At 42.5% G+C, this 27658-nt stretch overlaps 1 protein-coding gene across 6 annotated transcripts in view; it reads left to right on the top strand.

The window, feature by feature from the left end:
- The window catches only part of ablim3 (actin binding LIM protein family, member 3), a 328604-nt gene that overhangs the window by 45812 nt on the left and 255134 nt on the right, over positions 1–27658 (top strand). For 5 of the 6 annotated variants that reach the window (XM_041193210.1, XM_041193208.1, XM_041193206.1 and 2 more), the window contains exon 2: positions 21965–22105. In XM_041193210.1, coding sequence (XP_041049144.1) covers positions 21965–22105 — 141 coding nt within the window. The remainder of the gene's footprint in view (positions 1–21964; positions 22106–27658) is intronic. The other variant, XM_041193207.1, reaches the window with a different exon arrangement.

Below are 27658 nucleotides of genomic sequence, written 5' to 3'. Positions count from 1 at the left end.
CATTAATTAATTAACTGGTAGAATGGGCATGTAATTGGTGAATCGACTTCAATGTAAATAAGCATGATGTGATACATTTGGTGGGAGGAATAAGGAGGTTGCATAGCAATTGGAAAATCAGGGCAGAATTTAATTAACTTCCACGTGGTGAGTTTGGTGGCGAGTGGGGCATTTAATCAGGAGGATGGATGGCTGGTGGGGACTCCTCTACCTCCCTGCCTCATCTCGATTAAGTCTGTGGTGAGAAGGCTTTACCGTCAATTGAGGCCCTTATGTGGGCAATTAATGTCCACTTAAGTGCCTCGTCCCTTCCCTGCTGGCATTAACTGAGCAACGGGCGGGAGGCTCACCATGCAGAACGCATGACAAGCAAACCCATGGGGGGTTGCTTGCGGGCTCCAATTGGGCGTGGCTCATTCAAAGGGTCTCAGTGCCTTATCAAGGAACCTGACACTGGGCATGGGGGAAGGTGCCTACTGAGAGCCATCTTTTGACCTGGGATCCAGTGACGATACTAGGCCGACAGGGTCTTTGATCCCAGGGAAGGTCTGCAGCTGTTCAGTTAAGTGTCTGACTGGCACTTAATGAGGTGGGCCTTCCCTAAAAGAGGCATCTGGGACTATTGCCCAAGGTGAGATCACCCGTCGCCTCCATTAAATACTGACTTAAGTGTCTAAATCAGGTAGAGAGCAAATGGATCTGGAGGTACAGACACACAGATCACAAAAAGTGTCAATGCAGGTGATAAGGCCATTAAAAAACAAATCAACGAATTACTAGGGTTCATTTCTCTAGGGATAGAATTGAAAAGTAGAGAAGTTATGTTAAACTTGTATGAAATTGGTTGGACTATACTTAGTGTACAATGAATAGTTCTGGTCTTCAGATAATGATAAGAACATGGAAAGAATCGAGAAAGTGCTAAAATGATTTACTAGAATGATACCAGAACTGAGAGGTTATACATATCAGGAAACTCTAGAAAAGAGAAGGCTAAGGGTGTTCTGATGGAGGTCTTTAAGATTATGAAAGTGTTTGATAGGGTAAACATAGGGGAAATACTTCTACTTCTGGGTGAGGCCAGAACAAGGGGCCGAATAAGACAAAATATTCCTGAATAAATCCAGTAGGGCATGGAGAAGAAACTTTACCAAGACAGTGGTTAGAGTGTGGAACTCACTACCGCAAGAAGTAGTTGAGGCCAATAATATAGATACATTTAAGGGGAAGCTAGATAAACATATCCTTCTATTCCTTTCTCTCCGATATGTTAATGGGGTTAAGTGAAGAAGGATGAGAGGACGTTCACATGGAGCATAAACACCAGTATGGATGTATTAGGTCAAATGGCCTGTTCTGTGCTGTAAATACACAGCATCAATTACTGTTAAGATGCAAAGATGTTCAAGCTTGGACAGCAGACAAGATTTTAGGAATGCAAGGACTTGTGACTCTGGATTCTCGAGTGCCAAAGCCCAGATGATAAAATATAGAAATCAATATTGGTAACACACATATGGAACATTCCAGAAAATGCTCCTGTCATGAAAACATGAAGAGCTTTGTTTAATTCCTTACCTGTGCAAAATATGCAACTTTGCAATAACATTGAGCTATTCCAACCTTATGTAGAAACATTGGAATCATCAGTGCTATACACCCATAGGCAAATGCTGTCTATAATGGGATAAACATAGCTTAAATGCTGAATCATGCTGTGATTTTTAATACTTTTATTTTTTATATTATGATCATCATAAGAAATTAGAATTGGATTTAAAGTTGATTATTATGCATCTTTTAGGCATGGGTTCATAGGTAATTTACACCTCTCAATTTAAAACAGCCATGAATTTCACCTCTTTAAAAGCTCAAAAACAAAACAGAATGTCATTGTGATTTCCCAGTTAAACATTCATTTTGAGCGACAGTCTTAAATTACATTAAGATGTAGTAAATGGAGCTTTAAATAAAATTGTTTCTATCGAAAGAAATGCGGTGAAAGATGTTAAATTGAAATCTTTGTGTTAGTGTGTGACAATGGTTGCTGTTAATGTGTTGAAGCCTGATAACAGTGACATCCTGATTATTTACAGGACAGTATGTCACCCGGGTGACATTCTTTCAGTGTGAGTGTAAACAGTGAGAGTAAGAGGAAATCCCAACCAAACTCAATCCTGGCCTCACCTAAAATCCATGTAAACATACTTTCTAGCAGCAGTCATGAGCTAGCAGTCAGGGGTGGGAAAACTGACCGATTTTGCTCTTTCTTAGCACAAAGGCTAATTGCAATACGAGCACTTAGTCTAACTCAGCCCAGGATATAAATTCAGCCAGGATCCCTCTGGAGCTGTGTGGCTCATTATTACACTGGCCAGTGCACATGGATCCATTCACAAGGTCACAAGATTGGTACAATGAAAAAGACCATTTGATCCAGACTAGCTCGTTTATACAGAAGAGTCTAGAGTCCCTCAATCACAGATTCCAACATTTTATTAATTGATTCCAGGATCATTGTTTCCGTCAAACCACTTGCAAGTCCATTCCACATCTTGATGAGTCATTGTGTTAGGAGTAACTTCCTGTCTTGTACCAGGTTGAACCTGTGCCTATTGTCATGCTTTTTTTGGTGGATTTGCCAGCAGATGTACTTTAAAGAGATGGCCTCCCAGTCACCAGCTTTCAAGGTTGAAAAGCTGAAGATCTTCAAGCCTTTTTCATAACTCAGTCCTGTAATCCATGATTCTTCCCTGCATTGTCTCTAGGGCTTAAAGCTTCCCTTGTTTCTTAGTGACCAAAAGTTACTCAAAGTGAGGTTTGACCGGAGAATTTAACCATTAAAGCATGACATTTTTCACTGTCCTGCTTTATTATATTTCAGGGTTACATTTGCTGCTTCAGAGTGAAAAAATGCATGAGGCATCATGTCTACACATCTTGTGGGTCTCTTTTTGTCCCAATTTTAACTACTTCAATGCCATTCCCATACTATATATGGTGCCCATTTTTCTCCTTATGTGGAATACTTTATGCTTATATTCTTGTCAAATTTCCTTTTCCATTGGTTTGCACACTTGTCTCTCTTACCTAATTCATTTTTCATGTCTCTTGCTATCTCTTCAGATTCATCCTTTCCTTCCCCCCACAAACCCCATCCCAACTTTCAGACTAACATGCAGTGAAACTGAACTATTCAAGGTCAAGGAATGTTGGCATTCTTTCCAAACTATCCCAACTCCAAAGCACTCTACCTAATTTCGAATTACAAGCCTGCACAGTTGATATGGCAATGGTATACGTGGATGAGGTTTCATGTTTTTTCTAGTTCCCGCCAGGGCTCCTGGCCTGCCCACCAACAATAAGGTTGGACGGGCAGGTCCTTTATTTACTTAATTGACTCTGTCAAAGGCCTCAATTGGCCATTGACAGGTCGGCCGGTGTGCAGCTCATCTGGCTGGGCTCCTGCCTTCCTGAAAATTTAAATCAGGCACTGTGACATCAGGAGTTTCCCCCGACGTCAATGCTTGTCATTTTACACGTCAGCATACAGGCCCCGCCCCCACTCACCGGCTCATAAAATTCTGCCCGTGAAGTTGGAGCACAGCAGCAGAGAGGGAAAGCTGTGTGCAGAGGGTGAAGGTGGAGGAAGCTCTCAATAAGTCACAGTCACTAAGGGTTTTCAGGATGCACTCCTCCTACTTCCACCTCATTCAGGAGCAGTTTCTGAGATGGTTGCAGTTCCCTGAGGAGATGGTTATTGAACTGTGCCACCTTCACCAACTGGACCAGAACAGCACAGAAGGGTGAAAGCAACTCTACCAGTGAAGATGACCATCAGCCTTAATTTCTACACCACTGGGTTCTTCCAGGCTGGAGCATGCAACAATTTCCAAGATGTCACAGTTCGCCGTGCATTGCTGCATCAAGGAAATGACAGAGGCCCTGCACAGATGGAGAGGGGACTTCATTGTCTTTCCCCTTGACTGAAAAAAGCAGGAGGAATGAGCATATGGCTTTGCCAGCTAGTGCGGTTCCCAATGGCGCAGTGCCCCACATAGTAATGGGGGAGATGTACAAGAACCTGAGCAAGGGCTACCACTCCGTGAATGTGCAGTTAGTATGCAACCATACAGAGAGAATCATGTCAATGAATGCCCGGTGTCCTTGGCCATGATGCATTCATTCTGTGCCAGTCAGATTTCTCGCCGTCTTCAATTCACCACACTGAACCAGGGAGCAACTCCTTGGCAACAAGGGCTACCCACTCGATAAGCAGCTAATGTCTCCATTCTGACACCTGCCCACACCATGGCTGCATTCCTATAATGAGAATCCTGCTACAATGAGGAGCATTGTGGAGCAGATCAGCAGCATCCTGCAACAGTGGATCTGCTGCATCCTATACAATTTGGCAATCATGAGGGTGTAGCCCTTGCCACCAGGGCATTGGCGACCAACTCTGGAGGAGGAGGAAGGGAGGAGGCATCCAAGACATTATCACTGTGGACAACCTGTCCGTGTAGCCCACCATAAATTGCACAACATTCTCCAGTGAGTACAGGAGGGTTCCTCCCGAGTTGCGAAGATAACGGAACCATTGTTTCAGGATGCCAGTGGTCTGCTCCTCAATGCTTCTCATTGCAGCATGACCCTCATTATAGGAGCACTCATCAGGCTTTGCTTCCCCTGAAAATAATCCCCAGATAACACCTTATCCACATTTCCCACTTTTCCATTCCCACTATCATGGACCAGCACAACTTCCTCTTGGCCAAAATTCTGAAATAAGAGACACAACAAACCTACCTTTCCAAACTAACTATATTCAAACAATACATTTAATAATGAACTAGAGGGTATTCACCCTTGTGCTTTTACTTTGTGCCTGTCCAGCGGGTGCTTTTGCCTCCCTCTCTGTTTCTACGCAGCGCCCCAGTGGCTGCAACATGGCTGGTGGAAGGCTGCTGACTTTCAATGGGGAAGACTGCAGATGGCCTTGCAAATGCCCTGGGCTTTAAGGACCCATTTTAGACTGTACCACCTCAGCATGGGCAGCCGTAGTCAGGGCTGGCTGGTTGATAGGCAACAGCTAGGGCATTGGTGGAGTGGCAGTGGAGGGACCAGAATTACTGGCGTCCTGCCAGTTCCTTGCGACAGTTTGCCTTTTTCTGTTCACTGTCCCATCAGAGTCCTCTTCTGAGACCTCTGTAGCTGGACTTAACTGTAATCTCACCCTCTGGGGAGCTGGCACACACCCAGTCCTTTACTTGTGCCTGGTGACTAACCATATGCTGATCACACCTCTGAACTCCCCTCTAAGTTACACACAGCGCCAATATATGAGCTGGTTTCTGTGAGTATCAGATCAAGTGATGGTGCTTCCTCAGTGATGAGCTGTTCTTGCCTTTGCTTGGCTCGTACCACTAGCTGGACAGGTGGCAGGACTTGGGTATCTTAAAACATAAATGCACAAGGAGAGGACTGGAATGGGGGAAAGGGTGAAAAGCAAGAGGTGCATGCTCATGCCTCATACCAAATTGCAGGATGAGAGTGAAGTGGGATTTGAGAAAGTGAATAAGGCAGGAACAGATCTTCATCCAGGATGGCCTCAGCGATATCTGTTGCCTTGGCCTCAGTGATGGCCACACCAATGATGCTGAGCATTGGATCCTACAATGGGTTGAGGACATTGCAATCTTGCCTGTCTCCTGCTGGTTCTTTGCTCCTGCCTCATGTTATATCCCACCTTTTTGTTTATGCCTTCAGGGGATGTGGCATCGCTGGCTGGGCCACCATTTATTGCCCATCCCTAGTTGCCTTTGAGAAGCTGGTGGTGAGCTGCCGTCTTGAACTGCTGCAGTTCACGTGCTGTAGATATACCCACAGTTCTGTTAGGGAGTTCCAGGATTTTGACCCAGCGACAGTGAAGGAACAGCGATATATTTCCAAGTCAGGATGGTGGGTGACTTGGAGGGGAACGTCTAGGTGGTGGTGCTCCCATCTACCTATTGCCCTTATCCTTCTAGATGGTAGTGGTTGTGGGTTTGGAAGGTGCTGTCTAAGGAGGCGTGGTGAATTCCTGCAGTGCATCTTATAGATGGTACATACTGCTGCTACTGTGTGTTGGTGGTGGAGCAAGTGAATGTTTGTGGATGTGGTGCCAATTAAATGGGCTGCTTTGTCCTGGATGGTGTCAAGTTTCTTGAGTGCTGTGGGAGCTGCAATCATCCAGGCAAGTGGGGAGTATTCCAACACACTCCTGACTTGTGCCTTGTAGATGGTGGACAGGCTGTGGGGAGTCAGGAGGTGAGTTACTCATCGCAGGATTCATAGCCTCTGACCTGCTGTTATAGCCACAGTATTTATATGGCTAGTCCAGTTCAGTTTCTGGTCAATGGTAACCCCCAGGATGTTGATAGTGGGGGATTCAGTGATGGTAATGCCATTGAAAGTCAAGGGACAATGGTTAGATTCTCTCTTGTTGGAGATGGACATTGCCTGACACTTGTGTGGCACAAATGTTAATTGCCACTTGTCAGCCCAAGCCTGGATATTGTCCAGGTCTTGCTGCATTTGGACATGGACTGCTTCGGTATCTGAGGAGTTGCGAATGGTGCTGAACTTTGTGCAATCATCAGTGAACAACCCTACTTCTGACCTTATGATGGAAGGAAGATCATTGATAAAGCAACTGAAGATGGTAGGGCTGAGGACACTACCCTGACAAACTCCTGCAGTGATGTCCTGGAGCTGAGATGACTCACCTCCAACAACCACAACCATCTTCCTTTGTGCTAGGTATAACTCCAACCAGTGGAGAGTTTTCCCCCTGGTTCCAATTTTGCTAGGGCTCCTTGATGCCACACTCAATCAAATGGGCCTTGATGTCATGGCAGTCACTCTCACCTCACCTGCAAGAGAGAGGAATGTAATTCAGTGTGTTACAATGTGTCTGGGTGTTGTGAATGCCATAGCTCAATAACTGGAAGCATGTGGAAACTGTGGGTGTGAGTAGGGCAAGATTGGGCATATGAATGTTAGGCCTGAGCCCTAACATTCCCAGGGAGTCAGTGATGGGTGAGTGACGGAGGCTTCTTTTTTTTTATATTCACTCATGGGATGTGGGTGCCGCTGGCCTATCCCTAATTGCCTTTGTTCAAAGTCAACCACATTGCTGTGGGTCTGAAGTCACATGTAACAACACACAGACCAGGTAAGGACAACAGATTTCCTTCCCTGAAGGACATTAGTGAACCAGATAGGTTTTTATTCCAAATTTTTATTGAATTCAAATTTCACCATCTGCCATAGTGAGATTTGAACCCTGGTCCCCACAGCATTACCCTAGGTCTCTAGAATACTAGTCCAGCAACAATGCCACTATGCCACCACAGTGAGGTATGATGGATTGAGCAAAGTGTGAGGTTAATTATGCAAAGAGTAGGAGATGGCATTTGAAGATGAATTCACTGACCCTGACCACTCGGGTGAGATCACTGAACTTTTTCCAGCACTTGGGACCAGACTTCTTGCACTTGCCTCTGTGGCTATCTCCTCATATTCCCTTCCAAGTGCTTGTCTGGAGGGCAACCTAGCCCATTGAAGAAAGATAAACTCTCTCTTCCTTTCCACCTCCTGCAGTGAGGTCTCCAGCACTGCATCTGAGAACCTGGCCTGCTGTCCTATTTCTCAAAGTTCATCCTCCACAGGATTTCTTTCACAGCCACTTCAGTCCCCTTTAAGAGATGCAGGCTGGCTTCAAGGAGTGCAGGCTAGCTTTAATTGGTGCTATCCTGACTTGAACTTGGGCTCCTTGCTGAGCGTGCAGTCACTCAGCAGTGCATCTAGCCCTGGGTCACACATTACAATCATGAAATGAGTACACAGCATAAAGTTTACTGTTACAGAGTCTGTATCACTTCACCAGGTGCAGGGCCATGCCTGCGAAGAGCCATATCCAATTTTTAGCCCATTATCCTATTTCTAAGAGGTGAGAGTGCAACTACTGAGCCAAGGCTGACACGCTGAAACCTAGATAAGAAATAAAAATATTTACTGAGCACTACTTCAGAACAGTGCAAGCCATCCTTATCCCCCATAAAAATATTAATGCAACTATGAATTTTTTTTTTCAGCTGTACATATGTAGAGAGTGAAAGCAAATAGAATTTTCCTACAGTTGTATACCTGAAAATGAGATAGGTCTTGTTATGAAGCATGTGTTATGTTGATGATTGATTCACACCCAGCAACAACATTCATAATTTCAAAGCATCAAACACAGTTATAAACCACCATGTCAATGAGGACCATTTGAGAGCAACTACAACACATAATCAGATCATGGTCTAAAGGCCAGCAATTTGCACTTTGAAACAGGGCAGTGGAACATGGAAAAACCCATTCGCTGGGATACAGGGAGGATATCACTTGTGTTACAAATTTAGTCCTGGAAAACAAAACATTTTCTTGCTGACCAAGATCAATACTCAACATGAACATTACAGCTAAATTGAGTTGCATGATTCGTACACCAAATTGGTTCAGTGTGGAGACAGGCAACTGAATCAAATGACACCGACGGCCTGCGTGTCAGCCTACTGCTTCTGTTCCTGAACCTGCCGAATTTCACGCAAGTCGGAAAGTAAAGCCATCGGCATCGTCAATTAGGTGTATTTAAGTAATTAAGCAGCTCATTAAGAGCTCATCTTCTAACATCCTGAGATTTCTACTGGGGGAGGCCACCGTTGGGATCAATGGAATGCTGAATAGCTCCAGTCTGACAGGAACAGGGTTGGCAGCATTTAAAAAGCTTTTTGTGATTTTAAAAAGCGCAAGTTTTGATGAAAATCAATAGCACAGCAATTAAATTTTAATAAATAACATTTTTTTAATCATCCATAGAGATGTGGGTATCTCTAGCTAGGCCAACATTTATCGCCCATCCCTAATTGCCCTTGAGAAGGTGGCAAGCTGCCTTCTTGAACCGCTGAAGTACGTGTGGTGTAGTATACATTCCTTATTGACTTTCCAGTGATTTGATACATCTGCTTGGCCATTTCAAAGGGCAGTTAGAGTCAGCCACATTGCTGTGGGTCTGGAGTCACGTGTAGGCTAAATAAGGACAGCAGTTTTCCTTCCCTAAAGGGCATTGGTGAACCAGATAGGTTTTTATGACAATCATTTTATGGTCATCATTAGACTTTTAAGTTGAGATTTTTATTGATTGAATTGAAATTCCACTATCTGCTGTGATGGGATTTGAACCATGGTCTCTGGATTACTGGTTCAGTGACAACACCACTACACCACTGCCTCATTTCCCTACTATATCCTGGGTTCCAGCTCTCCATCTGCCTCGGTCAATTCGAAGGTCTATATTCTTTCCTTTTTTTAAATCATTCACAGAAGGCAACGATGTACAACAATGGCTGCCAAATCAGGTCAGAATGTGGCTCACTTCTCTGGTGTCCTGCATCCATTTCCACAACTGGACCCCATGGCCTCCCTGCACTCCCTGCCCCCCTCCGCCCACCAACTCCTGCCTTCTCCATGAAGATCAGTCTGCTGGTATTTGGTTGCCCAGCAGTGCTTTCATGTCCCTGTTACAGAGTAAATTAGGAAGATTTGTGGTGACAAGTTAATTGGCAAATTGTGTGCAATATGGTGGATGGGAATAAAAGCATACTTGATCTAGGCATAACTTGCTTGGTGCATTTATTATGCACTTTTAAGGATTCAGTAGTATAACTCATGTTAAATTGAGTTGATTATCTTACTGATTACTTTTATAGTGAAGCCATTCATTATATACAGAGGTTTCTAATTATAGAGATGTAATAATGAGGTCCCACTATATTTATATTTCATCCTGAGTTGAAAGTAATGGTTTAAAAAGTATTTCTCTTGGCTCAATCCCTTACTGTATCACAGTAAAAGAAAAAAAAACTTGTATTTATTTAGCAACTTTCACAACTTCAGAACATCCCAAAGCCAGCAAAATGCTTTCTGAATTTGAGACACTGTTCTGATGTAGGAAACACACACGGAGGGCTGAATTTTGCTGTCGGCGAGCAAAGGGCGGGGCCCACTCACTGATGCGCAAAATGACGTGGGATGACGTCGAGGGAAACCCCCGACATCATCCTGCCCTATCTAAATATTCATGAAGGTGGGGGCACAGCAAAATGAGGCCAATGACAGGATAATTAAAACAATTAAAGGACCTGCCCGTCCAACCTTAAAGTTGGTGGGCAGGCCAGGAGCCCCAGCGGGCTTCTGAAAAAACATGAAACCTCATCCACCGGCGGGATGAGGTTTCATGTAGGGTTTTAAAAAGTTTATTAAAGTTTCAGTGAAATTTACTAACATGTACCATCTTGTGTGACATTGTCACATGAGAGGAGCATGTTAAGCATGTTTTTATTTTTCTATTTTCAAAGTTTGTACAACTTTCAGCGATCTCCCTGAGGCAGCACTTAGCCTCAGGGAGATGTGCGCTCTTTCGTGCGCATGTGCGTCATGCTGGGTGGGCCTTAATTGGCCCGCCCACTTAAAATGGCGTCAGGAGCCGATTCTCGGCTCCCCACCGACCAGAGATTGGGTCAGGCCTGCCTGCCCGGGGGGCAGAAAATTCTGCCCATAAAGGACTTACAAACAGTAATGAGGTAAATTGCCAAATAATCTGTTCTGGCAATCTCGGTTGAGAGGTAAGTATTGGCTAGGACATTGGGGAGAACTCCCCTGCTCTTCTTCAAATTAGTGGCATTGAACCTTTTATCATCTGAGAGAGCAGACCAGATCTTAGTTTAGTGTCCTGTCCAAAAGGCAGCACTTTTCACAGTGGAGCACTCTCTCAATACAGCACTGAAGTGACATCCTAGACAATTGTTCAAGTCTCGTGAGTGGGTCTTAAACCCAAAACTTTCCGAATCAGGGGTAAGAAACAAGCCTGACACCTGAAATATGGGCGCAGAGAAAGAAAAAAAAGAAAGATTTACATTTATACAGGATAGCGCTTTTCATGGCCACTGGACATCTCAAAGTTTCTTACAGCTAACAAAATACTCTTTGAAGTTTAGTCGCTTTTGTAGTGTAGGAAACACGGCAACCAATTTGCACGCAAACTTCCTCAAACAGCAAAGTGATAATAACTAGGGGCCTAACCTTCCATGAAGTGGCAATCACTGTTGGATTGCCACTCTACTCCTTTTTACTTACCTTAGTCTAGAATTGCACATTTCACCCCCAGACTTCCAACCTGGACCTGCTGAGAAATGTGCAGCACAGCTGCACTGGGAGTCCATACAGTGCAGCGCAGGATCATCTGGAGTTGGGGCTTAGGGGTTAGTCACGGATTGGGGGTTAGTTGGGTGGTCAGGGGAGTAGAGGTACAATTGAAAGGTGGGAGTTGGGGTGATTAAAATGCTAGCCAGGTGGTCAGGGAGTGGGGGGTTGTTGGTGGGAGAGGGGTTCAGCAGGGTAGTTGGGGGATGGTCAGAGGGATAGTTGGGGGTTGGGGGTAGTTGGGGAGTCAGAGTGGTGTAGTTGGAGGGTCCAGTAGGGGGATTGGGGAGTCAGTAGTATAGTTACCTAGGAGTTCGAACTGGTTTTAATCCTTCTAACCCTGCCGGGGTAACTATTCTACTAAGAGAGTCTGAACCATCCGAACTCTCCAACTTTAGATCGATCTGGCGAGCAGAGGCTTTGGCCCGTTATTAATCCTAAAATGGCTTTAGGTTGCACAGTGGATAGTTCATTTCTTAACCCCATCCTTTACGGTTATTATCTGCTCTTTGCCATTTAGTTTATATTGTATTTCCCAGACTGACAAAACCTCATGAAGATGAACAGTTTTAATATTGTCAGATTTATATTTGTTCTTTCCAATATTCTCAGCTGGCCAGGAAAATAGTAGAACTCCCCTGCTCTTTTTTTGAATAATACCACAGGAGCTATTACATTCTGAATAGCGCAAGCTTGGTTTAATATCTCATCTGTCTGACAGCATAGCATTCTGTCAATGCTGCTGAGCTCATAGCTTCTATTCTGGAGTGCAACAGAAGGAAATATACCAGAAAACCATTTGAAAGTAACAAGTTAAAGGATTCATATTTCACTTTGCTCACTATTTGTAAAGTTAGAGTGCTGCATTTAGAATAATCCTTGACCTCTCCATTTCTTTAAATTGTTTTCTCCTCTACCTTTGTCAAAGCTGATTTGGAAAATTTTGAGAATAACATGGGTCTTTTGACTTTTACCACTCTACCTCTGATGAAATCTAGATATTTATGGAAAAAATTTTGATTGTAACAATATCAGACTTTATTTTAAAATAAATACTTGTCTTTTTTATTGGATTTAGCAATTTCCCAATCTGAAAAATGGTTTGTGCGCCAAAAAAATTAGACAAAATAATTAATAGAATAGTATGCAAATCAAGCAGTTTATCATCTGTAAAGTATATCGTATGGTACACTTGAAGAGTGGTGTGTTATACTTGATTGGACTGAAGCTCTTCAGATCATGTAGCTTCATATAAAATGCACCAAAGGGATAATGGCTGTCATGTTTAAGTATTTTACTGGCTACAGCAGTGACAGTGGCAAAATCCAGGCTAGATCTTCTTACTCAGCTGCTGTAACTAATCATAATCTGTGTTAGTTTTCCTCCTATGATGTAACAATTATACTTTAATTGGTGGAACCACTTGAGTCTGCTCTGAATACTTAGTTGGTATATGAAAATTAGAAGATATATGAAGCAGGACATTAACATAGTTATATATAGAAAGGCTGATGTTATGAAGTGTACAATTCATTTGTTGGTTATTGCTTCCTTCATGCATAGCCAGAGAAGGAACTATGAGAGGGAGGAGAGTAAATTAAGAAATAGCTGTTAAGAACCAATAGATCGAGAGGGACAACACAGAAAATAAGAGGGTGGTCCAGGAGATTAAGATTGATAGCTGAAAAATGAAGGACTAGGGAAATGCTGGAAACCCAGTGTAGTTGCTTGGATAATAACTAAAGGATGTTCACATTGGAGTAATAGAATGCAATATAATAGGTGAGAGATTTGCCTCATCAACAATCACAGCACCATTAGTATTTAATCATTATGTATCATTTCTAGATAGGATAAAATAGGGAAATTTACATATTGCTTCTATTGCTACTAAGTGAAAGGGCCTTGCTTTTACCTGTCAGGATATATATAAAAAATGTACCATATCTCACATGAGTTGCCTGACATCTATCTATGTACATTGTTTAACCAGTAAATGGCAAGCTATATCTGTTTTCACCATTCAGCTGGAGGGAGGAGGGGAAGACAAATTGAGACACCATTTCTTCCTTCTCAGGTGTTAATAAATTGAATTAGGAAACTCTTGAATCTTGTGCTTTTGAATGGTTTAAATTGAGAGTTTTGACCAGTTGTGGAAGTTACCATTTGGCTTTGCTTCATGAGACCTTGAAATGCAAGGGAAAGGAACCAAGGCCAATGATTTCATTCCTTAATGTTTTCCTAACTGGTTGTGCTGCTGCATGTTTTTTTTTATTCACTTATGGGAAGTGGGTGTCACTGGCTAGGCCAGCATTTATTGCTCATCCCTAATTGCCCATTTAAGAGTCAACCACATTGCTGTGGGTCTGAAGTTACCAGACTAGGTAAGGACAACAGATTTCCTTCCCTAAAGGACATCAGTGAACCAGATGTTTTAATTCCAGATTTTTATTGAATTGAAATTTCACTATCTGGTGGGATTCAAACCCAGATCCCCAGAGCATTACTCAGGGTCTCTGGAATATTAGTCAGTGACAATACCACTATGCCACAACCTCCCCGTTGGAAAGATGCACTGTAGAGTTATAGACCGTTAAAAAGCATTTTTGCACAGATGTGTAATCTAAGAGGTGTGTTTTATTTCTTTTGCTCCTTCAACTCAGTGAGCTACAAAGACTACACAAGACCAAAGCTGACCTGCTTGTTTCTGTGTGCAAAGTGCACAAAAAACTCTACACAAAAGGGCAGTTCCTTGCAGCCTACCTCCATGGCAACATCGCATACCTATGATGTTCCAAACAGAGATTTACATGAATTAACTCTTAGTTCCAAAACCAAGCCTTTGATTCTGGGACTCACATGAATAATTTAAATTTCTAATTAAGTCAGGGCAATTTTCTTCAGACTTACTAGATCCACCAAGAAACTGCTTTGTTGACAAACTGCTTTTGGCTTATTTTCATCTGGGAATTGCATAAATAATCTAAATCTTTCATTAAGATAAACGTAGACCTCCTGGCTATATCACAAGCCTAGATATGGGTTATCCATTATTTAAATTTTCTCCCTTACATATGAGCATACAAATTGGGAGCAGGAGTAGGCCATTTGGGCCTTTGAGCCTGCTCCGTCATTCAATAAGATCAAGGCTGATCTGATTTTAGCCTGAACTCCCATTCCTGGCTACCCCCAATAACCTTTCACCCCCTTCAAATTCCGACCTCATTAAATAAACACTCTAAACTGTAACTACCACAGACCAGTTTACTAGTTCCTCAACCAAGTGCTTCCATTTAACACTATAATCTGTAACCTACGGTTTATATTCCTAAAACGAAGAGTTATACCTCTAAAACACATAAATTATGGAATTTGCATCACAAAGGAAAGGAAAGTTGAAACTACTGCGTATTTTCATTTTGTATTTGCACCATTTCAGGTCTGCAGCATAATTTGCAACATTTAGTAAAATATTTGTCATTCTCTCTGGAATTGTGCTATGCTCTTTTGCACATATAACTATAATTTAACAGTGCCGTTATGTCAAAAACACAGGTTTTAAGTCATAGTGCAAACTAAGATTTCCCAGTGTTGATACTGCCTGACATTTAATGATGAAACAGAATGCTCATTACTGCTATTATACAATCGAAAGTTCTGGCTTCATTTTCAAATTGGAAAACACCACAACAATTCTGAATGCAAGAGATGTCACCCAATTTGTGCTGCAAATAAATTAATTGTGGCTGCAGCGAATAATTCAGTGTTAAATCAATGCTACATTCAATACTCTGAGAAATGGTTGATTAATGAGTGATGGCATGGTGTACAGCAGTAAGGCTCCAAGTAGTCATTTGGTGGTACAGATCTTGAATTTTACTTAAAAAGGAGACATGTAAAAGTTTTTTTGTCTTGCACTCATCAGGACACTTTGCAAGATTTCAATATAAGGGGGTAACAACAATTACAGTGTATGAGAAGAGAGGGCTGATTAGTTGGCAAGTGGACTCTGATTGGTAAAGGCATTGCCATGGAGAATGCACCAGTGATGGTGACTGACAGTTAACTGGCAAGCATTGTTTGAAATTTAAACCAAGCAGCTTGACGCTGATTTGTCAAGGCATTGCCCTAAGGAATGAGTCAGCAAATGGCTGTAATTTATTTTGTTTAGCTGAAACAGGCGCAATGTGTGTACATGTTCTTTCTGTCTGCAAAGAACAGGCCCCTGTGCATTAATATATGTAGCTTCCAGTACACCCAATACGCCACACTGTGAGCCTGACTGACATCTTAAATTGGTTGTCAGCAAAGCTCTAGATGATAGACTAGCATGATATCTACTGATTTTTGATTACATTTAAAAAATTACAAATGAAATACAATTACTGAGTAATCCCCAAGTACTTACTGTTGCTTTCAAACATGATTGGCCATAATCTGTTGCCAAAGTAGCAATAAGGCCAATAGCATTCACCATTACTAAGGAACAAATGGCACAAGTTCAAGTAAGTGGTAGATGTGCAGTTAAACTGAAAAATCCAAAAGCTGCAGTCTGAATTGTGCCTCTCTGTCATTAGCTTTGTGAAAGTGATGTCCAAGCATCTGCCACATCATTGAAATGCCTTGAATTACATGAAGTTGCTGCATTTATATTGTAGATATGAACTAAACTGGCCATGGAAAGTTCACTCTTGTCCATTTCAGTTAATGTGATCCACATGCTAGCCATCTAGCCAACTGTGCTAACTGCCCACCACCCACTCCCACAATAATCTTATAAACCTCATAATTATAACACCATTACTTAACTGGCTTTCCTCATTCACAGTTTTATTATCAGTTGTTGGAGGTTTCCTTTTCACGCCCTCCAGGACATAAATATCATCCTTGAGCCTCATTAGTCAAAACTGGACACAGTATTGAATATGCAAATTGATCAGTGCGGTACAGTTTAACAATTACTTGCTTTGACTTGGGGCTGAATTTTTCCATTGGCGAGAAGGGGGCGGGGCCCACTCGCCAACACAAAAATGACGCGGTATGACGTTGGGCGGAACCGCCGATGACATCTCACCCCATTTAAATCTTCAGGAAGGTGGGGCACAGCGAGATCAGCTGTCCACCCGCTGACCTGTCAATGGCCAATTGAGGCCATTCACAGGATAATTAAAACAATTAAAGGACCTGCCCATCCAACCTTAAGGTTGGCAGGCAGGCCAGGAACCCCAGAGGGGAATAGAAAAAACATGAAACCTCATCCACTGGCAGGATGAGGTTTCACGTCTGTTTAAAAAATCTTTAATAAAGTTTATGTACTATTTATTAACATGTCCCATCCCGTGTGACATTGTTACACGGGGGGGATAAGTTAATGATTTTTTTTTTATTTTTCTATTTTTAAAGTTTGAAAACCTTTCAGCAATCTCCCTGAGGCAGCACTTAGCCTCAGGGAGAGCGCACTCTTGCATTTGGGGAATCCCCCCCGCCCACAGAGGAATAGCACTTCCCGGCAGACGTCACACTGGGCGGGCCTTAATTGGCCCGCACTTAAAATGTCGGCGGGGCCCGCTTCTCCAGTGGGGATCAGCTCCCTGCAAACCGGAGATTGGGTCAGGCCCGCCCGCCCGACAGGCAAAAAATTCAGCCCTTGGAGTCTATTCCAGTGGCTATTCAGTTCAGCATTAGCTACATTGCTTGCTGTTTTATGGTGACTAAATGACTTAAGGACCAACTTGACTATTGTTCCTGGATCTCTTTCAGTTTCTCACTAAATATTCCGTTCATGGAGTATATATGGAAACCATTTTTTTGCATGTACATTTATCCATAACAAATGTAATCACTGTGTGTGTGTACATTTGATCTTTTTATTTTGCGATGTTTCAGTCAAAAAAGTCTGGGTTATGTACTTACAATACAGTCTCCAGTTGCTGGCATGGTAATTGAGAAAATGTAACAGTGGTAATCACATTAACTATGTTCAGTAATTCAGATCAGTAATCCAAGTAGGGATATTAAAATGTATCCAGTAATGGTGTTTCTTAGCATCAGAAATTTATAGAGATAGTACCAGGAAGATATGCAAAGCTAGAAATGTATAATTCTAAATTATGTTGACAATGTATAAAACAGTCTCTGGAAAACCATACAAAAAGGAACTTTCAAAAGGAGTGTTTTCCTGGAATCCAAATTGATGGTGAAACCACAACAATTTAAAATGGATTTAGGAGCCATCTCTGGAAATGAATGATGGGCCAAATGACTACCTACTGTGCTTTAAGTTCTCCGATTCTATGAAATTCTAAGGGGAAGATATATTAAATATTTTATTGCATGGTTCAGTCTACTTCCTGTAATTAATTCTGTGCTGTTATTGGATCAGAATATTTGCTTTATGTTAATTTTAGGAATACCGTTAACAGCTATTTTGGGATGAAGGCTGTGTTGCGATCAATAGTGGCTAGAAATGAAAACTAACAGCATGCAGAAGACAGTCATATCTGCTGATTGCACAACGACTATTTGATAAACTGTCCACCACAGGGAAAATGAAGGAGCTTTTCTATAGCATTTAAAGATTGAAGAAAATAATTTTCCCACAATCCCCACCATGTGTGGACAACACAAGTAAATGCTGCACATGGGAGGGGCATTCATATTTTTATAATTGACACCCAAAACGCATATAAGACAAGTCCTAGGCCCTGCTTTTAACTGCAATTGAATTTAGATGTTAGCTCAAAACTTAGCTGCTGCAGCAACGAAGAGACCCAGGTTATTTCAATTTCTGCCTGGAGGCTGCCTGAAGAGACCAGATAAATTTCAAAATTGGCTATTGGGCCATCCCTTGAAAGACCTTGTGATCAGGGGGAAAGGGAGGCGAGATCATTCAATGGCAGGCCTAAGCTTTCCTGGAGGAGTCCTCCTAGCCTCAGAAGGAAAGCAAAACCTTTTTGTGTCTCTTCTGGTGCCAATCTGCTTCTTCATTGGTCAGCCTGGCAGGAAACTTACTGCTATTGCTGATTAATGATACCATGGCCTGGATTTTCATCCTCGAGTCGAGTAGCAGGAGTTGGGAAAATTCCCGGCTTGGCCTGCCCTCCTCAGGAGAAAGTGCCCGCAAGGACAGATTTTCATTGTGGGGGTGGTGGGTGCAGATGCAATAAGATCAGTTGACCCAGGAAATGTAGGGAGGCAGCCACAGAAGCTGCTGGGTGCTGAAGCAAGCTGTTTAAAAGACCTGCCTCGATGCTATGAGACTTTGCCCCAGTTAAAATAAAAACAAGCCCTCCAACTGTCAGCCCTCACACCCTCCCACACCCCCTCACCTCCAAAATGTGCCCATACCAAACAACCCAATAGCTCCTCATGAGACCATGCCAAGGTATGCCCCCCCAACAACCCCTATGGGCCTTCATGCCCCTCCCATGCCAAGGTATGCCCTGGAACACCCTTTATGGCCCCTGATGCCAATCTATGGCACTTCAATGCCTATACACCCACTATACACTATATAGAAGCAATTAACTGTAAGTTGACAGTAGGATGTGTAAAAAAGAGGCGTTTCAACAAGCTGTCAGCCAAGCCTTAATATGTATTCTTGGTTGAGAGCGCAGGTATCCATTGGAGTATTAAAACACTTACTAATACTTTTAATACTTTAATACTTTTAATATTAAAAGCGCCAGAGACATTGCTTGATTGACAGCTCTGCCTCTCTGATCTATGTTGTCAATTTCACAATGTTTATTTACACAAGGTAAAGAGGTTTCAAGTGTTTGCAGTATCAGCTATTGAAAGGGTCAGGATGATTGACACTTCTATTGGGCTGTAGTTGAAAGGAAGGCTTTTTATGGGAGTGGAAAGCTGTCAATGAATGGCTGTTTGTTTAAAGTATTTTTTAGACATCCTACTTTCACTATAGGGTTCATTGCTTCTATATTGTGTATAGTGGGTGAATAGACATGGAAGTGCCATAGCTTGGCATGAGTGGCCAGAAGAGATTTTTGGAAGATATAGCTTTGCATGAGCAGAATGAGAGGCCAAAGGGGCTGTTTGGGGGTGGTGGACATAGCTTGGCATGAGGATAAGAGAAGGACCTTTTGAACTTATGTTTCAAAAGGTCCCCTCATGCAGGCTCTGGTCCATGACACCTCTGAGGTGAAATGCTGAGCTGACTCCATGAAAATTGCAGAGAACCAGAACATGCCTATCCCCGCTGTGGAGACGGCCAGGTCAGGGGTGCAGGCTGCAGACTTTTGACCCAAACCAGCCCGCACCCTTAAAAGGCGCTCCCGAAAATCAGAAAACCCAGGAATGATGTCAACTGAAACGCTCCTACCATTTTGAAAGGGCTCCTGGGTGATCCCAACTTGGTGAAAACCCAGGCCCATGTAACAATTGCAGGTGGCCTCAACGATATCATCAGGATCTGACATGCATATTAAAAGCACCCTATCAGCCTGTGCAAGATGAGGTCAAACATATTTCTTAGAGGTTTCATCACATGACTTTCAGCCTTCAAATATCTTGGCCAGTTAATCTTTTTTCTTATCATTCATATTTTATAACTAAGAAGCCAAATTGTGCCATGACTTTTCTTCTGGATTGCTTACAGCAGTGTGAAGGGAATCCAGGATAATCATCAAGGATTGGCAACCCTAGGTTAAGAGTGCAGGTGAAAATTGTGACATCTTAGCAACTGGTGGATTCATCTCAGCTTAGTGATTTTAACTGTCCATCTGCCTGATCTCTGCTGGGCAGATAGGGTTAAAATCATCCTCAGAGTTGGTTCTTGCACCAGAAAATGTGGATGCAATCCTGGACATACTGGAAACAAGCCACACGTGTCTGCTAACTGCACATACCCACTCATCGGCCAAACAGTACTAGGACATAAACACCATTCAAACAACTTTCCCCGATTCCTTAAGTATCAGACGCCCACTACTAAAGTATTGTGAAAGTGGACATGAAACATTTCCCTCAATCTGTATCTCTCAGCTCACTCATTGAGGTTAGCCTGGGATCAATCCTGGCCAGGAATTGATCTTTGCACCTCTTTGGTCAGAATTTTAAAATTCCATAGTTGGTGCTTTCAGACTGCACCCATCAATACAATGTTCTTGAATTTCCTAAGATTGAAAATGAAGGTGTTATTTTTGTGCAATAGTATACCTTATGACATTTATATTATTTTACTTTAATATTTTTCATCCATCATCAGTATGCTTTTTTTATTTTAATTGTATCTAACATTTGCTGCCACTGAGAATATTGTAAGATACAAAAGTAAATCAGACAATATTAAAACTCTTAGTCTTCATGAGGCTTTGTCAGCCCGGGCAATGCAATAAAAACTAAATGTCGCAGAGCATATAAATTCTTTAAAAGATTGTTCAGCTTCAGGCTTTTAAGATCTTTCATATTCACCTGTTACTCATTGGGACATTTTTATTTGCATGTCTCAAAAACAAAATATTCTTAAATAGATTTTTCTAAAGCAGACTAGAGTATTAATGTTCATTAAAAGCTGCATGTTATATTTTCATCCTTCACACCATTGCCACACGCACATCAGTAATCCCAACCTAGGATTACAAGTAAAGTGCTTGGTCCATTGACTGTCAGCAGCATAATAACCATTGATGTGCATTGCACTGGAGCAGCTCAGCAATACCTATCTATTGTTTTTCCTTCTTCCCTTATGGAGAAAGCACCCGGTACTTGCTTGATATATTTCCCTTGTCAAACTGTTCCTCAAACCTACTCTCACCCAACCAGCGTAAAAAAAACTGAAGTTTGTGGGTACACATGTCCATGATTCTGCTCATTTCACACTCTACAACATTGGCAATTCATGACTTGGTTAACTTTTATTCTTTATCCAGAAGGTAGCAAAAGGAGTTACACTTCAACATAAACAAAGGCCAGGATTTTCAGCTCGGTGTGTGGGTTCGCACCCAACACACCTGAGCGTGAAATAGCATCAGATGATGTTGGGCGAGCGTGCACCTGCTGACAATTAAGAGACCTATTAAGGCCTTTAAGCAGCTAATTAAGTAGAATTTTTTGCTGGCTCATCCAACCTTATGGTTAGCAGGCGGGCAAATAGGCCAGGTGGCCGTTGCATTTTTTGCAAAATCTCATCGAGTGGGATGAGGTTTCCAACAGTGAATGAAAAAAAATAACATTTTTTTGAACTCATTTTCTACATGTCCATCTTCATGTGACTGACTCACATGTAGGGACTTATTTATATTATTTGTGAAATCCTTATCTTTCACCTTGAAATTCTTCAGCTCCCTGAGGCAGCTCTGTGCCTTCAGGGAGCTTTCAGTGAGCGCACCCCTGCACATGCGCAAACTTCAGCGCTCGTGCTCCTCGCCCTCCCCACCCTGGCAGCACTGAGGCTCTTAGCGTGCATTTCATGCTGGCTGGCCATTAATTGACCAGCCAGCGTGAAATCGGGGTTGGGGCCCAATAGCGGGTGGGAGATCGTTTCGGGGCCACTCCCAGCTCCGCCTGCCGTGCCTGCCCGACGAGGGAAAAATCCTGCCCAGAAAGGTTGAAAGCAGTGCTGGAGCGAATGAGGCTTCTACTTTTAGAATGCTTAAACTAGAGATGGTGTTTTACATAGTCCATTCCTAACTGGCATGTATTTGTTTTGTTTCAGCAGTACCCTATCAGCAGAATTCATATAGCCTCGGAGGAGTGCCCACAAGCATCCGATGTTACAGATGCGGAGGGATATGCAAAGGAGAGGTGGTGCGGGTTCATAATAATCACTTTCATGTCAAATGCTTTACCTGCCAAGGTAAGTGCTTCACAAGCTTTCTAATATCTTGTCAAACAAATCAAAAGTTTTTACCCATTCTTAAAAATAAAACTGTTTCAGCTCCAGCTACTGTTTTTGAAGAAACCTCTTTAGGTTAAAACGTGCTTTATCCTGCTGTTGCTATCTGGCTGGCCACAAATTTATGGTCATTCCTGTACAATCTCACTCTAATTCCAATGGAAATAGGGCAGGATAGCTGGAAGTTAGACCAGGACTCAGATAGGATAAGTCCCAGCCTTGCATGGGAGTTCCTTACTGCTTTCCAAGAAGCAGAGCCTCCACCCAGTTCAACCGAGGCCAGTGGTACGTGAGATGTTGGGGCTGTGAACTTCTAAGTCAGAAACCGTAAGATATAGCTGCATTCAGTAGAAAGAGAACTGCTGCATGTGCTGTTAAACATGGGGCAGAATTTTCTGCCTGTCAGGGTTTGAGCGGGAGCGGGCGTGAGCAGGCGGCTTACCGATCAGCGCCCCCAGTGGGGGCGTGCCACCATTTTATGTGGGCTGGCCAATTAAGGCCTGCCCAGTGTGATGTCCGCCCTGAAGTGCTGTGTGCTCCCTGTGCGGGTTGGCGGGGGGTGGATTCCCTGAGCCAGGAGTGCACTCCTTCACGCATGTGCGTGAAAGAGCGCACAGATCTCCCTGAGGCAAAGTGCTGCCTCAGGGAGATCAGTTGAACTTTTAAAAATTTATTAAAGGTATGAAAACATTTTCCTGAGATCCCCCTCATGTGACATGTCGATTATCTTTATTTAAACATTTTTCGAACATTTTAAATCCCTCATGAAACTTCATCCCACCCGTGAATGAGGTTTCATGCTTTTTCGGAAGGCCGCCTGGGCTCTACGCCCCAACCGTAAGGTTGGACAGGCAGGTCTATTAAGTTGATTAATTAGGTTTTTAATGGCCATAATAGACTGTTGACAGTTCAGTGGGTGCGCAGCCAAGTCAGCTGCACGCCCGCCGAATTGAAAATCTAAATGACGCGCCCCCGCTTGCCGTGAATCCTTTTAAATCTCTTTTCACTCCCTCTGTTGGTACATGTGTGTAGCCTTAAGTGGACAAAACACACAACGCAATTTTCAAAACACTACATCCCACCTCTTCTTAGCATGTTTCAAAGGTTTGTTTCCAACTGTTTTAAACAATAAACTTAAACATAACTTGAACATTCAACTTCCACCAGTAACACTATTCTAACTTTTCTATTTATTTATTAACGCACTCAGTCATGTACAATGAGATGAAAGATTTGTTCACCAACTGAAAATAGTCCACATTGTAACATAATCACTTAAGTACGGTGGACGTTGTCACTCATGAATAAGATACTGTCTAACATCAGGTATGGACTCACTTAGCTCATGTTCTTCATCTGAGATATTGGTGTTGGAATCAGATTCAATGCTTATGGTATTTTCAGTGCTTTGAAGAATGATGTGTTTTGTGGTGATGATTTGTGAACTGCATATAGCAGTGATCGTTGATCCTTTTGTGTTGGTCACAACGAATGACTGGATGTCATAGTGAGTTGTTTGCCTTCCAACATTATCATCATGTTTCTCAAGCACTTTATCTCCTGGCTTTAGTGGTGTAGCTCTAAATCTCATGTTTTACTCTGCATTTACTTTAATTTGATCTTTCAGTTCTCTATAGCGTTCACATACATATTGATCATTAGCTCCAGAGGGTAGCTCAGAAAGATGTCTATGCTTAGGATATGCAAAGACGATTGTGGAAGTTTTCCAGTAGTTGAGTGAGGAGTCACTCTGTAATTGCAAAGTAAGCAACACAATTCTTGCTTCCACAACTCGCAGTCAGCTGTAACTGTACTTACCACTTTTTTCAAGGTACGCTTAAATCTCTCGACTTCTTCATTAGCTCTTGGCTAATGAGTGCAATTATTTGATCAGTGAGGGCTGGTTAGTTCACAAACTTACTGAACTCATCACTTTTGAATGAGGTAATTCTGAGGTTTGCTAAATGTTTTGAGCTCTGTGGCATTGAGCGGAATCGTCCGCTCCCATTTGCAGCAAGCATCATAGCGGGCGGGATCGAACGGATCGGGGGATCACAAAAATCGGTTTCACGTCGTTGTAAAACCAGCTTGCAATTGTCCAGTCCACCTGTCAATGGCTGGCCGTGTTTCCTGCTGCCATATGTCGGGAACTTAATTTCAGTATATTAGCACCTCATTATAAGCCCATCTCGCCGGAGCTGGTAGATATTTGAGCTGGCAATGAGTGAAATGCCAATGAATTGTAATGGCCTTGTGAGTGTGTGAATTTATAGTGATGAAATGGTTGCCTTACCCTGGGGGCACGGATGAGATCATTCATCCACTTTCTGCACTGGATGGCCAACCTCTTCTGTGCAGCATTGATGCTGATCACCACTGCCAGTGTCTCCCAACCAGAGTGGTGAGATTGATGGACCTCCTGCAGCCAGGCGGGCCTCCGAAAGGCATTCCAGTGATGGGTCACTGAACTATTCTTGGCTTTCAGAGCCATGTCTTCACTGGAGCAGTCCTGAGCTACAAGCATTGAGAACTGTGCACACGGTTGCAGTTTAGATATGGCACCCAGAGTGAGGAAACATGAGGTAACAGTGTGGTGGACAATTTAGAGGCCACCCACCAGCAAGACGATGTGTTTCCTGTGGCTGCATAATTAATGAGGTGGGAAGCAGGTGATACTGCGCAGAAACCTGCTATTGCAGCCAGCAGGTGAAGTGACATTTGCCCACATCTGCTATCGCAATTAGTGCAATTCTGGGATGATACCATCATTTGACAGATGCTCCTGTATGTATGAGAGCATCTACATCTGAGCAGACAATGGTCACTGTCCCACGTGGCTGATTGCTTTGTCCAAAAGAGAGCGCAAAAGTATATTCAGTTTCATCCACCTCTACATTGACTACATTCTCTTGTCCTTTTGCTGTGGTGCATGTATGTAGCACCCTACTGTTTGTATTGGTCTTAATAGTGGCTTTTGCTGATGAGCAACAAACATGAGCTAAGTGGTTGAGTTTTCCACAAGCTTTATGCCATTTGCCAGTAGCAGGAAACTCTCTCCAGTGTGAATAAGCACAGCTATGGTGGAAACATTCTTTGGACAAGTTGTAACTCTGTGCGATTGTTGCTTTGCAGGTGGTTTCCTGGCATGAGAGCAATGAATAGTGTTCACAGGAGTTGAACTTGGAGTGTGGTAATTACTTTTAACAGCTTCAACTTCAATAGCCCTGGACTCTGAAAGCAATAATGATCACTAACTCCAACAGCTTTGTCTTTCTCAAGTGCTTTTCAGCATAGTTGACTAGAGAAACAATCTTCAATTATTTTTGTTTTCATTTCCTATTTGACATGTTCAACATCACCTAAGTCACATTTGGTTGCCAGTTGCCTCAATCATGAGCAATATTGGTTACTTGTCTGATTGTTTCTTGTTGAGTGCATCAGAAGACAATTGTATTGTACATTGTATTTCTCTTGGGTGTGAAATAGGTTAGTAGTGCATTTTTTGCTGAGTTGCAGTCATTTTGCTTAGGCATAAGTGTCTCAAAAATATTTTCCAATCCTTCACCTCCACAGTGGAGAAATAAGGCCTTTTTCTTTTGTCAACTGTGATAGTAAAACCTGCCATAACACCTTTGAAATGTTGCAGCCACTTTTGCCAACTTGGGAATGTAGATAATAGCTCTGAATGCACATCAAAAGTGGTGGAGTGGGCATAGACAATGCCGTATTCATCAGCAATGAGGTGAGCATCTGTGATCAAGGATTGGGGATCATATTATTTCAAATAAAATCTTCTCTGTAATGATATCAGATTGATTTGATTTTGATAGGGTGATTATTTTGATGAAGTCCGTGCCTATGTGTCTAATACAGCGTTAATGTGTCCCTAAAACTCCAACTTAAAATGTTGTCTTCAGAAAGTAGGCAAACATCTTCCAAAATTTTTATACCTGAAAGCAGGTTTCCAATTTTCTATCATCCTCGTTGCCATTCTGTAGTCCTTGGATTGAAACAGTAAGATTCAGCCACATACTGCAAGAAACAGAATTGCTGTTTAAAACATATATTCTTTTTAACCCCTTTCTCGCTGCTGATATATGTGTGTATGGTAGCTTCAAGTGGACAAAAATGTACAATGCAATTTTCAATACATTACAGCATAGAACCCAATGCTGCAAGGTCCATCGGCCTCTCAGTAGCTGGGCAGATCATTGGCAATTGACGTGCCAGAAGAAGCCAGGTGGACAAGCCACTGCATGTTACAAAAGGGAGCCTATAAGAGGAGCTGGTACTATCCTCTGCCCCATAATGGAGTCAAGTTTGTTTGCAGGCATTTTGACCAACTTGCAAAGAGGACTGTGAGAGTACCGGACAGCCAGTGCTGCAATTCCAGCCCCATTCTGTAGGGAGGATCTCTGTAGCCTACCATTAGCATGTAAAGAATGGAACTTCCCCTAACCTCAGTAAGTTTTCTAGGGCAAGTAATAGGGATTCCTGGCAGTTTACTCTGGGATGCAGCTTCTGCAGATTTTTGCCTCCATGATAGTTACAGTGCAAACTATAGGTGTATTTTATGTTGAATTTATTGATTTGACAGTGCTCCTGACCAAGGCCCAGAAGAGGGGTTGCACAAGATGCAAAACACTAGAGCCTGGAGGCTAATGGTGCCTAGACTTAGTGTCATAAATGGAGTTCTTGTTGTTTTCCAGACAGCAGCCAGAGCTTCAGATCTGAAAGACCAACTTTAAAAAATATCAGAACTGTAAGTTGCTGAAAGATGCTGTGAGTAGGAAATCTAATACACCTGTGTAATACTCTATTCACACTCTGTCTGTAAGAAGGCATAAACTGAAATTTAAATTTGGGATGTTCCTTTCCTTGTAATAGGACCATTCTTCCTTTTTCTATCCATTTTGTCAGATTTCAGTAGCCACTTCCTGCAAGAGTCCTAACCATATTAACAAGTGTTTAGAATGTAAGCACCCAATAGGCAGTAAGTAAGCTAATAGCTGACATTTCACAATAAATGGTAATGTCATCATGTTATTGACTCCACATTGGGAGCAACAGTAAATACATTCCCTAATACAAATATATGAGAGAAATTCTTATGGGATATGTGCCAATCGGAACAGATAGGAGCTGTTGCTACTGACCCTCGGGCAGCTTTGTGGTTCCAATTGTTTTAAAGCCTGCCAGAAAACCATGGCGCTGCCCAAAGATCTGTTAAGGTCAAGTATTTGGCTCAAACAGTGGATTTTTAAAATTTATATTTTAAAAGAATCAAGAGATGGATCATGAAATTGAAGGTATTGTGAACTGGATCTCAAATTCCACAAAATTTCAATAAAATTATTTTCTGCAGCAGCAACCGAACAGCCAAACGATAGTGAATGTACCGATATTACCAGCATGGAGACACATTGGCTAGGATCTTGGAATGAATACTCAAGAAACTGCTGCAGTAATGGTGAATGTAAAATAAAACCAAATAAAATTCCTACTTGCAACAAC

Source organism: Carcharodon carcharias, chromosome 8, assembly GCF_017639515.1.
Source record: "Carcharodon carcharias isolate sCarCar2 chromosome 8, sCarCar2.pri, whole genome shotgun sequence".
In the NCBI taxonomy this organism is placed as follows: Eukaryota; Metazoa; Chordata; class Chondrichthyes; order Lamniformes; family Lamnidae; genus Carcharodon; species Carcharodon carcharias.
The sequence above is the reverse complement of the archived record's forward strand: the minus strand, read 5'-3'. Positions and strand labels throughout refer to the sequence as shown.